The sequence below is a fragment of the Coregonus clupeaformis genome, chromosome 9, assembly GCF_020615455.1.
Source record: "Coregonus clupeaformis isolate EN_2021a chromosome 9, ASM2061545v1, whole genome shotgun sequence".
In the NCBI taxonomy this organism is placed as follows: Eukaryota; Metazoa; Chordata; class Actinopteri; order Salmoniformes; family Salmonidae; genus Coregonus; species Coregonus clupeaformis.
The window spans coordinates 13343422-13358772 of record NC_059200.1 but is presented as its reverse complement, the minus strand read 5'-3'; the positions used below and the strand labels follow the sequence as shown (position 1 = coordinate 13358772).

The window sequence follows — 15351 nt, the reverse complement described above, 5'->3', positions numbered from 1 at the left end:
GGTTTCCCAGTGGTTGTATTGCACCACACCCCCTCTGTGTTTACTATTGATTTCCTAGTGGTTGTATTGTACCACACCCCCTCTGTGTTTACTGTTGGTTTCCTAGTGGTTGTATTGCACCACACCCCCTCTGTGTTTACTATTGGTTTCCTAGTGGTTGTATTGCACCACACCCCCTCTGTGTTTACTATTGGTTTCCTAGTGGTTGTATTGTACCACACCCCCTCTGTGTTTACTGTTGGTTTCCCAGTGGTTGTATTGTACCACACCCCCTCTGTGTTTACTATTGGTTTCCCAGTGGTTGTATTGTACCACACCCCCTCTGTGTTTACTATTGGTTTCCTAGTGGTTGTATTGCACCACACCCCTCTGTGTTTACTATTGGTTTCCTAGTGGTTGTATTGCACCACACCCCCTCTGTGTTTACTGTTGGTTTCCCAGTGGTTGTATTGCACCACACACCCTCTGTGTTTACTATTGGTTTTCCAGTGGTTGTATTGCACCACACCCCCTCTGTGTTTACTATTGGTTTCCTAGTGGTTGTATTGCACCACACCCCCTCTGTGTTTACTGTTGGTTTCCTAGTGGTTGTATTGCACCACACCCCCTCTGTGTTTACTGTTGGTTTCCCAGTGGTTGTATTGCACCACACCCCCTCTGTGTTTACTATTGGTTTCCCAGTGGTTGTATTGCACCACACCCCCTCTGTATTTACTATTGGTTTCCTAGTGGTTGTATTGTACCACACCCCCTCTGTGTTTACTGTTGGTTTCCCAGTGGTTGTATTGTACCACACCCCCTCTGTGTTTACTATTGGTTTCCTAGTGGTTGTATTGTACCACACCCCCTCTGTGTTTACTATTGGTTTCCTAGTGGTTGTATTGCACCACACCCCCTCTGTGTTTACTGTTGGTTTCCCAGTGGTTGTATTGCACCACACCCCTCTGTGTTTACTATTGGTTTCCTAGTGGTTGTATTGTACCACACCCCCTCTGTGTTTACTGTTGGTTTCCCAGTGGTTGTATTGTACCACACCCCCTCTGTGTTTACTATTGGTTTCCTAGTGGTTGTATTGTACCACACCCCCTCTGTGTTTACTGTTGGTTTCCTAGTGGTTGTATTGCACCACACCCCCTCTGTGTTTACTGTTGGTTTCCTAGTGGTTGTATTGTACCACACCCCTCTGTGTTTACTGTTGGTTTCCCAGTGGTTGTATTGTACCACACCCCCCTCTGTGTTTACTATTGGTTTCCTAGTGGTTGTATTGTACCACACCCCCTCTGTGTTTACTATTGGTTTCCTAGTGGTTGTATTGTACCACACCCCCTCTGTGTTTACTGTTGGTTTCCTAGTGGTTGTATTGTACCACACCCCCTCTGTGTTTACTGTTGGTTTCCTAGTGGTTGTATTGCACCACACCCCCTCTGTGTTTACTGTTGGTTTCCTAGTGGTTGTATTGTACCACACCCCCTCTGTGTTTACTATTGGTTTCCCAGTGGTTGTATTGTACCACACCCCCTCTGTGTTTACTGTTGGTTTCCCAGTGGTTGTATTGTACCACACCCCTCTGTGTTTACTATTGGTTTCCCTAGTGGTTGTATTGTACCACACCCCTCTGTGTTTACTATTGGTTTCCTAGTGGTTGTATTGTACCACACCCCCTCTGTGTTTACTGTTGGTTTCCTAGTGGTTGTATTGTACCACACCCCTCTGTGTTTACTGTTGGTTTCCTAGTGGTTGTATTGCACCACACCCCCTCTGTGTTTACTGTTGGTTTCCTAGTGGTTGTATTGTACCACACCCCCTCTGTGTTTACTATTGGTTTCCCAGTGGTTGTATTGTACCACACCCCCTCTGTGTTTACTGTTGGTTTCCTAGTGGTTGTATTGTACCACACCCCCTCTGTGTTTACTATTGGTTTCCTAGTGGTTGTATTGTACCACACCCCTCTGTGTTTACTGTTGGTTTCCCAGTGGTTGTATTGCACCACACCCCTCTGTGTTTACTATTGGTTTCCTAGTGGTTGTATTGCACCACACCCCCTCTGTGTTTACTGTTGGTTTCCTAGTGGTTGTATTGTACCACACCCCCTCTGTGTTTACTATTGGTTTCCTAGTGGTTGTATTGCACCACACCCCCTCTGTGTTTACTATTGGTTTCCTAGTGGTTGTATTGCACCACACCCCCTCTGTGTTTACTATTGGTTTCCCAGTGGTTGTATTGCACCACACCCCCTCTGTGTTTACTGTTGGTTTCCTAGTGGTTGTATTGTACCACACCCCCTCTGTGTTTACTATTGGTTTCCTAGTGGTTGTATTGTACCACACCCCCTCTGTGTTTACTGTTGGTTTCCCAGTGGTTGTATTGCACCACACCCCCTCTGTGTTTACTATTGGTTTCCTAGTGGTTGTATTGCACCACACCCCCTCTGTGTTTACTGTTGGTTTCCTAGTGGTTGTATTGTACCACACCCCCTCTGTGTTTACTGTTGGTTTCCCAGTGGTTGTATTGTACCACACCCCCTCTGTGTTTACTATTGGTTTCCTAGTGGTTGTATTGTACCACACCCCCTCTGTGTTTACTATTGGTTTCCTAGTGGTTGTATTGTACCACACCCCCTCTGTGTTTACTGTTGGTTTCCTAGTGGTTGTATTGTACCACACCCCCTCTGTGTTTACTGTTGGTTTCCTAGTGGTTGTATTGCACCACACCCCTCTGTGTTTACTGTTGGTTTCCTAGTGGTTGTATTGTACCACACCCCTCTGTGTTTACTATTGGTTTCCCAGTGGTTGTATTGTACCACACCCCTCTGTGTTTACTGTTGGTTTCCTAGTGGTTGTATTGTACCACACCCCCTCTGTGTTTACTATTGGTTTCCTAGTGGTTGTATTGTACCACACCCCTCTGTGTTTACTGTTGGTTTCCCAGTGGTTGTATTGCACCACACCCCTCTGTGTTTACTATTGGTTTCCTAGTGGTTGTATTGCACCACACCCCCTCTGTGTTTACTGTTGGTTTCCTAGTGGTTGTATTGTACCACACCCCCTCTGTGTTTACTATTGGTTTCCTAGTGGTTGTATTGCACCACACCCCCTCTGTGTTTACTATTGGTTTCCTAGTGGTTGTATTGCACCACACCCCCTCTGTGTTTACTATTGGTTTCCCAGTGGTTGTATTGCACCACACCCCCTCTGTGTTTACTGTTGGTTTCCTAGTGGTTGTATTGTACCACACCCCCTCTGTGTTTACTATTGGTTTCCTAGTGGTTGTATTGTACCACACCCCCTCTGTGTTTACTGTTGGTTTCCCCAGTGGTTGTATTGCACCACACCCCTCTGTGTTTACTATTGGTTTCCTAGTGGTTGTATTGCACCACACCCCCTCTGTGTTTACTGTTGGTTTCCTAGTGGTTGTATTGTACCACACCCCCTCTGTGTTTACTATTGGTTTCCTAGTGGTTGTATTGCACCACACCCCTCTGTGTTTACTATTGGTTTCCTAGTGGTTGTATTGCACCACACCCCTCTGTGTTTACTATTGGTTTCCCAGTGGTTGTATTGCACCACACCCCCTCTGTGTTTACTGTTGGTTTCCCTAGTGGTTGTATTGCACCACACCCCTCTGTGTTTACTATTGGTTTCCCAGTGGTTGTATTGCACCACACCCTCTCTGTGTTTACTGTTGGTTTCCTAGTGGTTGTATTGCACCACACCCCCTCTGTGTTTACTATTGGTTTCCTAGTGGTTGTATTGCACCACACCCCCTCTGTGTTTACTATTGGTTTCCCAGTGGTTGTATTGTACCACACCCCCTCTGTGTTTACTATTGGTTTCCCAGTGGTTGTATTGTACCACACCCCCTCTGTGTTTACTATTGGTTTCCCAGTGGTTGTATTGTACCACACCCCCTCTGTGTTTACTATTGGTTTCCCAGTGGTTGTATTGTACCACACCCCCTCTGTGTTTACTATTGGTTTCCCAGTGGTTGTATTGCACCACACCCCCTCTGTGTTTACTATTGGTTTCCCAGTGGTTGTATTGTACCACACCCCCTCTGTGTTTACTATTGGTTTCCCAGTGGTTGTATTGCACCACACCCCCTCTGTGTTTACTATTGGTTTCCCAGTGGTTGTATTGTACCACACCCCCTCTGTGTTTACTATTGGTTTCCCAGTGGTTGTATTGTACCACACCCCCTCTGTGTTTACTATTGGTTTCCCAGTGGTTGTATTGTACCACACCCCCTCTGTGTTTACTATTGGTTTCCCAGTGGTTGTATTGTACCACACCCCCTCTGTGTTTACTATTGGTTTCCCAGTGGTTGTATTGTACCACACCCCCTCTGTGTTTACTATTGGTTTCCCAGTGGTTGTATTGTACCACACCCCCTCTGTGTTTACTATTGGTTTCCCAGTGGTTGTATTGTACCACACCCCCCTCTGTGTTTACTATTGGTTTCCCAGTGGTTGTATTGTACCACACCCCCTCTGTGTTTACTATTGGTTTCCCAGTGGTTGTATTGTACCACACCCCCTCTGTGTTTACTATTGGTTTCCCAGTGGTTGTATTGCACCACACCCTCTCTGTGTTTACTATTGGTTTCCCAGTGGTTGTATTGTACCACACCCCCTCTGTGTTTACTATTGGTTTCCCAGTGGTTGTATTGTACCACACCCCCTCTGTGTTTACTATTGGTTTCCCCAGTGGTTGTATTGCACCACACCCTCTCTGTGTTTACTATTGGTTTCCCAGTGGTTGTATTGTACCACACCCCCTCTGTGTTTACTATTGGTTTCCCAGTGGTTGTATTGCACCACACCCCCTCTGTGTTTACTGTTGGTTTCCCAGTGGTTGTATTGTACCACACCCCCTCTGTGTTTACTTATTGGTTTCCCCAGTGGTTGTATTGTACCACACCCCCTCTGTGTTTACTATTGGTTTCCCAGTGGTTGTATTGCACCACACCCCTCTGTGTTTACTATTGGTTTCCCAGTGGTTGTATTGTACCACACCCTCTCTGTGTTTACTATTGGTTTCCCAGTGGTTGTATTGCACCACACCCCCTCTGTGTTTACTATTGGTTTCCCAGTGGTTGTATTGCACCACACCCCTCTGTGTTTACTATTGGTTTCCCAGTGGTTGTATTGTACCACACCCCCTCTGTGTTTACTATTGGTTTCCCAGTGGTTGTATTGCACCACACCCCTCTGTGTTTACTATTGGTTTCCCAGTGGTTGTATTGCACCACACCCTCTCTGTGTTTACTATTGGTTTCCCAGTGGTTGTATTGCACCACACCCCCTCTGTGTTTACTATTGGTTTCCCAGTGGTTGTATTGCACCACACCCTCTGTGTTTACTATTGGTTTCCCAGTGGTTGTATTGTACCACACCCCTCTGTGTTTACTATTGGTTTCCCAGTGGTTGTATTGTACCACACCCCCTCTGTGTTTACTATTGGTTTCCCAGTGGTTGTATTGTACCACACCCCCCTCTGTGTTTACTATTGGTTTCCCAGTGGTTGTATTGTACCACACCCCCTCTGTGTTTACTATTGGTTTCCCAGTGGTTGTATTGCACCACACCCCCTCTGTGTTTACTATTGGTTTCCCAGTGGTTGTATTGTACCACACCCCCTCTGTGTTTACTATTGGTTTCCCAGTGGTTGTATTGTACCACACCCCCTCTGTGTTTACTATTGGTTTCCCAGTGGTTGTATTGTACCACACCCCTCTGTGTTTACTATTGGTTTCCCAGTGGTTGTATTGTACCACACCCCTCTGTGTTTACTATTGGTTTCCCAGTGGTTGTATTGTACCACACCCCCTCTGTGTTTACTATTGGTTTCCCAGTGGTTGTATTGCACCACACCCCTCTGTGTTTACTATTGGTTTCCCAGTGGTTGTATTGTACCACACCCCTCTGTGTTTACTATTGGTTTCCCAGTGGTTGTATTGTACCACACCCCTCTGTGTTTACTATTGGTTTCCCAGTGGTTGTATTGTACCACACCCCCTCTGTGTTTACTATTGGTTTCCCAGTGGTTGTATTGCACCACACCCCCTCTGTGTTTACTATTGGTTTCCCAGTGGTTGTATTGCACCACACCCTCTCTGTGTTTACTATTGGTTTCCCAGTGGTTGTATTGCACCACACCCCCTCTGTGTTTACTATTGGTTTCCCAGTGGTTGTATTGTACCACACCCCCTCTGTGTTTACTATTGGTTTCCCAGTGGTTGTATTGTACCACACCCCCTCTGTGTTTACTATTGGTTTCCCAGTGGTTGTATTGTACCACACCCTCTCTGTGTTTACTATTGGTTTCCCAGTGGTTGTATTGCACCACACCCTCTCTGTGTTTACTATTGGTTTCCCAGTGGTTGTATTGCACCACACCCCCTCTGTGTTTACTGTTGGTTTCCCAGTGGTTGTATTGCACCACACCCCCTCTGTGTTTACTATTGGTTTCCCAGTGGTTGTATTGTACCACACCCCCTCTGTGTTTACTATTGGTTTCCCAGTGGTTGTATTGCACCACACCCTCTCTGTGTTTACTATTGGTTTCCCAGTGGTTGTATTGCACCACACCCTCTCTGTGTTTACTATTGGTTTCCCAGTGGTTGTATTGCACCACACCCCTCTGTGTTTACTATTGGTTTCCCAGTGGTTGTATTGCACCACACCCCCCTCTGTGTTTACTATTGGTTTCCCAGTGGTTGTATTGTACCACACCCCTCTGTGTTTACTATTGGTTTCCCAGTGGTTGTATTGTACCACACCCTCCTCTGTGTTTACTATTGGTTTCCCAGTGGTTGTATTGTACCACACCCCCTCTGTGTTTACTATTGGTTTCCCAGTGGTTGTATTGCACCACACCCTCTCTGTGTTTACTATTGGTTTCCCAGTGGTTGTATTGCACCACACCCCCTCTGTGTTTACTATTGGTTTCCCAGTGGTTGTATTGCACCACACCCCCTCTGTGTTTACTGTTGGTTTCCCAGTGGTTGTATTGTACCACACCCCCTCTGTGTTTACTGTTGGTTTCCTAGTGGTTGTATTGTACCACACCCCCTCTGTGTTTACTATTGGTTTCCCAGTGGTTGTATTGCACCACACCCCCTCTGTGTTTACTATTGGTTTCCCAGTGGTTGTATTGCACCACACCCCTCTGTGTTTACTATTGGTTTCCCAGTGGTTGTATTGTACCACACCCCTCTGTGTTTACTATTGGTTTCCCAGTGGTTGTATTGCACCACACCCCTCTGTGTTTACTATTGGTTTCCCAGTGGTTGTATTGTACCACACCCCCTCTGTGTTTACTATTGGTTTCCCAGTGGTTGTATTGTACCACACCCCTCTGTGTTTACTATTGGTTTCCCAGTGGTTGTATTGTACCACACCCCCTCTGTGTTTACTATTGGTTTCCCAGTGGTTGTATTGTACCACACCCCCTCTGTGTTTACTATTGGTTTCCCAGTGGTTGTATTGTACCACACCCCCTCTGTGTTTACTATTGGTTTCCCAGTGGTTGTATTGTACCACACCCCTCTGTGTTTACTATTGGTTTCCCAGTGGTTGTATTGTACCACACCCCCTCTGTGTTTACTATTGGTTTCCCAGTGGTTGTATTGTACCACACCCCCTCTGTGTTTACTATTGGTTTCCCAGTGGTTGTATTGTACCACACCCCCTCTGTGTTTACTATTGGTTTCCCAGTGGTTGTATTGCACCACACCCTCTCTGTGTTTACTATTGGTTTCCCAGTGGTTGTATTGCACCACACCCCTCTGTGTTTACTATTGGTTTCCCCAGTGGTTGTATTGCACCACACCCCTCTGTGTTTACTATTGGTTTCCCAGTGGTTGTATTGTACCACACCCCCTCTGTGTTTACTATTGGTTTCCCAGTGGTTGTATTGTACCACACCCCCTCTGTGTTTACTATTGGTTTCCCAGTGGTTGTATTGCACCACACCCTCTCTGTGTTTACTATTGGTTTCCCAGTGGTTGTATTGCACCACACCCCCTCTGTGTTTACTATTGGTTTCCCAGTGGTTGTATTGCACCACACCCCCTCTGTGTTTACTGTTGGTTTCCCAGTGGTTGTATTGTACCACACCCCCTCTGTGTTTACTATTGGTTTCCCCAGTGGTTGTATTGTACCACACCCCTCTGTGTTTACTATTGGTTTCCCAGTGGTTGTATTGCACCACACCCTCTCTGTGTTTACTATTGGTTTCCCAGTGGTTGTATTGTACCACACCCTCTCTGTGTTTACTATTGGTTTCCCAGTGGTTGTATTGCACCACACCCCCTCTGTGTTTACTATTGGTTTCCCAGTGGTTGTATTGCACCACACCCCCTCTGTGTTTACTATTGGTTTCCCAGTGGTTGTATTGTACCACACCCCCTCTGTGTTTACTATTGGTTTCCCAGTGGTTGTATTGCACCACACCCTCTCTGTGTTTACTATTGGTTTCCCAGTGGTTGTATTGTACCACACCCTCTCTGTGTTTACTATTGGTTTCCCAGTGGTTGTATTGCACCACACCCCCTCTGTGTTTACTATTGGTTTCCCAGTGGTTGTATTGCACCACACCCCCTCTGTGTTTACTATTGGTTTCCCAGTGGTTGTATTGTACCACACCCCTCTGTGTTTACTATTGGTTTCCCAGTGGTTGTATTGTACCACACCCCTCTGTGTTTACTATTGGTTTCCCAGTGGTTGTATTGTACCACACCCCCTCTGTGTTTACTATTGGTTTCCCAGTGGTTGTATTGCACCACACCCCTCTGTGTTTACTATTGGTTTCCCAGTGGTTGTATTGCACCACACCCCCTCTGTGTTTACTATTGGTTTCCCAGTGGTTGTATTGCACCACACCCCCTCTGTGTTTACTGTTGGTTTCCCAGTGGTTGTATTGTACCACACCCCCTCTGTGTTTACTGTTGGTTTCCTAGTGGTTGTATTGTACCACACCCCCTCTGTGTTTACTATTGGTTTCCCAGTGGTTGTATTGCACCACACCCTCTCTGTGTTTACTATTGGTTTCCCAGTGGTTGTATTGTACCACACCCTCTCTGTGTTTACTATTGGTTTCCCAGTGGTTGTATTGCACCACACCCCCTCTGTGTTTACTATTGGTTTCCCAGTGGTTGTATTGCACCACACCCCCTCTGTGTTTACTATTGGTTTCCCAGTGGTTGTATTGCACCACACCCCCTCTGTGTTTACTATTGGTTTCCTAGTGGTTGTATTGCACCACACCCCCTCTGTGTTTACTATTGGTTTCCCAGTGGTTGTATTGTACCACACCCCCTCTGTGTTTACTATTGGTTTCCCAGTGGTTGTATTGTACCACACCCCCTCTGTGTTTACTATTGGTTTCCCAGTGGTTGTATTGCACCACACCCCCTCTGTGTTTACTATTGGTTTCCCCAGTGGTTGTATTGTACCACACCCCTCTGTGTTTACTATTGGTTTCCCAGTGGTTGTATTGCACCACACCCCTCTGTGTTTACTATTGGTTTCCCAGTGGTTGTATTGTACCACACCCCCTCTGTGTTTACTATTGGTTTCCCAGTGGTTGTATTGTACCACACCCCCTCTGTGTTTACTATTGGTTTTCCAGTGGTTGTATTGTACCACACCCCCTCTGTGTTTACTGTTGGTTTCCCAGTGGTTGTATTGTACCACACCCCCTCTGTGTTTACTATTGGTTTCCCAGTGGTTGTATTGTACCACACTGTACCACTTGACACCCATTCTCTAACCACTCCCATATTTTCTTCCTAGGAGTTTGCTGTTGACGTTCTATTATCTAATTTACTGGATTTACTTATGATGGATAACAGACACACTTCTAGTAATGCCTCTACTTCATGGCCGTTTTTAAATCGGTGCTCCTGTCGCCGTTAACATGCCCCTTTGTAACCACAGTGTCACAAAATCATGAACTACCCCAAAAGCATAGAGAGAGTCCCCTGCCGACAGCCTACAGGTTGGTCCATAGAGCTCCGCACCCTGGTCTGAACCAGAGGCTGACAATGGGACAGCTTTAACTACTTCTGTTAGTCCATAGAGCTCAGCACCCTGGTCTGAACCAGAGGCTGACAATGGGACAGCTTTAACTACTTCTGTTAGTCCATAGAGCTCAGCACCCTGGTCTGAACCAGAGGCTGGTAATAACTTATACTGTTCTCCAACCACCTCCAGAACGTACAGGCAGCTGTCTATCACCGTGCACGTATTCATCTACTGACAATGTATCATCCTTAACGGGCATTATTCATGGTAAAACCTACGTCTTCCTCCTGGTATGGCTTCCACGGGTCTCGTTGAATAACGTAGTCTTTCAATATGGACTACTTCTCAACAACTGAACGTACTAGTATACAGATGTGCCAACATCTCCATATACCACACAGACAGTACAGACAATAAACAGACGTGTCGTAGGGACGGCCACTCCCATCGACCCTCCTAGGGGACTTCAACCCCTAGTCCTAGGGGATGGTTAAACCGTCCTAGGCACGTAGTGCCTGCGGTGCGTAGTCTAACCTATATATGGGGGCTATACCTTCCTAAGCAGGCAGTGCCCAGTCTAACCTATATATGGGGGCTATACCTTCCTAAGCAGGCCGTGCCCAGTCTAACCTATATATGGGGGCTATACCTTCCTAAGCAGGCAGTGCCCAGTCTAACCTATATATGGGGGCTATACCTTCCTAAGCAGGCCGTGCCCAGTCTAACCTATATATGGGGGCTATACCTTCCTAAGCAGGCCGTGCCCAGTCTAACCTATATATGGGGGCTATACCTTCCTAAGCAGGCCGTGCCCAGTCTAACCTATATATGGGGGCTATACCTTCCTAAGCAGGCCGTGCCCAGTCTAACCTATATATGGGGGCTATACCTTCCTAAGCAGGCCGTGACGGCAGTGCCCAGTCTAACCTATATATGGGGGCTATACCTTCCTAAGCAGGCCGTGCCCAGTCTAACCTATATATGGGGGCTATACCTTCCTAAGCAGGCAGTGCCCAGTCTAACCTATATGTGGGGCTATACCTTCCTAAGCAGGCCGTGCCCAGTCTAACCTATATATGGGGGGCTATACCTTCCTAAGCAGGCCGTGACGGCAGTGCCCAGTCTAACCTATATATGGGGGCTATACCTTCCTAAGCAGGCAGTGCCCAGTCTAACCTATATATGGGGGCTATACCTTCCTAAGCAGGCAGTGCCCAGTCTAACCTATATATGGGGGCTATACCTTCCTAAGCAGGCAGTGCCCAGTCTAACCTATATATGGGGGCTATACCTTCCTAAGCAGGCAGTGCCCAGTCTAACCTATATATGGGGGCTATACCTTCCTAAGCAGGCCGTGCTGGCAGTGCCCAGTCTAACCTATATATGGGGGCTATACCTTCCTAAGCAGGCCGTGCCCAGTCTAACCTATATATGGGGGCTATACCTTCCTAAGCAGGCAGTGCCCAGTCTAACCTATATATGGGGGCTATACCTTCCTAAGCAGGCCGTGCTGGCAGTGCCCAGTCTAACCTATATATGGGGGCTATACCTTCCTAAGCAGGCAGTGCCCAGTCTAACCTATATATGGGGGCTATACCTTCCTAAGCAGGCCGTGCCCAGTCTAACCTATATATGGGGGCTATACCTTCCTAAGCAGGCCGTGCCCAGTCTAACCTATATATGGGGGCTATACCTTCCTAAGCAGGCCGTGCCCAGTCTAACCTATATATGGGGGCTATACCTTCCTAAGCAGGCCGTGCCCAGTCTAACCTATATATGGGGGCTATACCTTCCTAAGCAGGCCGTGCTGGCAGTGCCCAGTCTAACCTATATATGGGGGCTAGGCTGGGCTATGACCGGTTGTGTATTTCCAGTGGGCCTACTGAATAGATCCAGGCTTTCTAGGTCTGTTTCCCATAGTTTATATTCAGCCTATGACCCTCACCTCACCTAAGATGTCAGAATGGGTGGAAACGGGTATAGGAACTTTCTTACCTCGTTTTGTGTGCCGGCTCCTGTTCCACTGATTCGTACTCTTTAGTTTGACTGAAAATCGTGGTGAATCCTGCCGACAACGCCAATTGTTAAGGTTGGCCCAGTGTAGCTCAGTTGGTAGAGCATGGCGCTTGCAACGCCAGGGTTGTGGGTTCGATTCCCACGGGGGGCCAGTATGAAAAATGTATGCACTCACTAATTGTAAGTCGCTCTGGATAAGAGCGTCTGCTAAATGACTAAAATGTTCTGGTACAATACTCCAGACGGACTCTGAGAAAACTGAAGCTAGATTTATTCACCACAGTAGGTGTTGCAGTTGCCAAGACCACGATACAGCTGCCAAGAACCCCCCCCTTTCCCAACTAGACTCCCCCTTCTGTGTCAAGGATGAACAATCAATCTCTTTTACTGGGCAGGTGGCAGGTATCGTGTCCCTGCTTGAGTCCGGAGAGGCCTTGAATACACATTCCTACAGTCTACTGCAGTCCACTACATAATTACCCTTCTGTCACGAGAATGTTGTCATCTCAATGGTTGAAGTCAACTACTTCTCAAGCTTTGAATAATTCCCAGAGGTTGTAAGGCTCTAGTTAATAATGAATTAAACAAAGTCCCATTTCTGTAATGAATCAGTTTCTTTATTCATGAGAGCTCTGCCCCAAAATGGGTGCAAAGTCTTTTTATACTCACACACACACACACTGACCCCCTATCCCCCTATCCCCATAACCCCCTAACCCCCTATCCCCTAACCCCCTATCCCCCTATCCCCCTATCCCCATAACCCCCTAAGCCCCTATCCCCCTATCCCCATAACCCCATAACCCCCTATCCCCCTAACCCCTAACACCATAACCCCCTATCCCCTAACCCCCTAACCCCCTATCCCCATAACCCCCTATCCCCCTATCCCCCTAACCCCATAACCCCCTATCCCCCTATCCCCCTAACCCCCTATCCCCTAACCCCAACCCCCTATCCCCATAACCCCCTATCCCCATAACACCATAACCCCCTAACCCCCTATCCCCATAACCCCCTATCCCCATAACACCATAACCCCCTAACCCCCCTAACCCCTATCCCCTAACCCCATAACCCCTAACCCCCTAACCCCCTAACCCCCTATCCCCATAACCCCCTATCCCCATAACACCATAACCCCTCAACCCCTAACCCCTAACCCCCTATCCCCTAACACCATAACCCCCTAACCCCTAACCCCCTATCCCCTAACCCCCTATCCCCCTAACCCCTAACCCCATAACCCCTATCCCCATAACCCCCTAACCCCTATCCCCTAACCCCCTAACCCCTATCCCCTAACCCCATAACCCCCTATCCCCCATAACCCCTAACCCCCTATCCCCATAACCCCCTATCCCCCTAACCCCCTAACCCCATAACCCCCTAACACGTTTTTACTACTAATAAACGGATTATGCAATTATAAAAGAGCTCATTATGCAAACTAAAATGTGCTCTAGTCATTAATCTTTAACAATGATGATGGTGATGATGATGATGGTGATGATGATGATTGTGATGATGGTGATGATGCTGATGATGGTGATGATGGTGATGATGGTGATGATGGTGATGATGCTGATGATGATGGTGGTGATGATGATGGTGGTGATGATGATGATGCTGATGATGATGGTGATGATGGTGATGATGGTGATGGTGATGATGATGGTGATGATGCTGATGATGATGGTGGTGATGATGATGATGCTGATGATGATGGTGATGATGATGATGATGGTGATGATGCTGATGATGATGGTGGTGATGATGGTGATGATGATGGTGATGACTAAACACAAACTTTAATCTTTATGGTTCTGTGTCACCATGTCGTGTCTCTCCCTGTTCCAGATGTACATCACTAGCACTATAAAGACTAAGAGTAGCCGCCTGGCCAAACCGGTGCTGTGCCTGGGTATCCTGTGTACAGCCTTCCTCACCGGGCTCAACCGGGTCTCGGAGTACCGGAACCACTGTTCTGATGTCATCGCTGGGTTCATCCTGGGCAGCTCTGTTGCTCTCTTCCTGGTGAGGACTAACGTTTTCTTTATCTCTTTGTTGATGATCTCTTTTAGCACACAATGGTAGTCCAGGAAGTCTAGTCTAGTATTGGTCAAACGATCTTAAGCTGGTATGTTGAATCAATAAGGCCTGAGGACGTGTGGTTCAGTGCCTTCAGAAAGTATTTACTTTTTCCACATGTTGTTCTGTTTCTGCCTGAATTTAAAATAGATTAAATTGAGATTTTGTGTCACTGGCCTACACACAATACTCCATAATGTCAAAGTGGAATTGTGTTTTTACACATTTTTACAAATTAATAAAAAATGAAAAGCTGAAATGTCTTGTGTCAGTAAGTATTCAACCTCTTTGTTATGGCAAGCCTAAAGAAGTTCAGGAGTAAAACTGTGCTTAACAAGTCACATAATATCTTGCATGGATTTTTGAATGTCTACCTCATTTCTGAACCCCACACATACAGTTATCTGTAAGGTCCCTCAGTCGAGCAGTGAATTTCAAAACACAGATTCAACCACAAAGACCAGGGAGGTTTTCCAATGCCTCGCAAAGAAGGGCACCAATTTGGTAGATGGGTAAAAATTAAAAAAGCAGACATTGAATATCCCTTTGAGCATGGTGAAGTAGTTAGTTACTCTTTGGATGGTGTATCAATACACCCAGTCACTACAAAGATACAGGCGTCCTTCCTAACTCAGTTGCCGGAGAGGAAGGAAATCGCTCAGGGATTTCACCATTAGGCCAATGGTGACTTTAAAACAGTTACAGAGTTGAATGGCTGTGATAGGAGAAAACGGAGGATGGATCAACAACATTGTAGTTACTCCACAATACTAACCTAAATGACAGAGTGAAAAGAAGGAAGCCTGTACAGAATATACATATTCCAAAACATGCATTGTGTTTGCAACAAGGCACTAAAGTAAAACTAAAGTAAAACAACACATCACTGAGTTCCACTCTTCACATTTTCAAGCATGGTGGTGGCTGCATCATGTTATGGGTATGCTTGTCATTGGCAAGGACGAGGGAGTTTTCTGGGATTAAAAGAAACGGAATGGAGCTAAGCACGGGCAAAATCCTAGAGGAAAAGCTGGTCCAGTCTGCTTTCCACCAGACACTGGGAGACAAATTCACCTTTCAGCACGACAATAACCTTAAAGACAAGGTCAAATATACACTGAGTTTACCAAACATTAGGAACACCTTCCTAACATTGAGTTGCCCCCCCCCCTTTTGCCCTCAGAACAGCCTCAATTTGCCGGGGCATTGGACTCTACAAG

General features: G+C 46.6%; 1 protein-coding gene across 1 annotated transcript in view; it reads left to right on the top strand.

Annotated features, from left to right (window-relative positions):
- Positions 1-15351, top strand: part of LOC121573347 (phospholipid phosphatase-related protein type 1) — a 173055-nt gene that overhangs the window by 127260 nt on the left and 30444 nt on the right. Inside the window, exon 6 of the mRNA XM_041885247.2 lies at positions 13901-14077. Within this exon, the coding sequence (XP_041741181.1) occupies positions 13901-14077 (177 nt within the window). The remainder of the gene's footprint in view (positions 1-13900; positions 14078-15351) is intronic.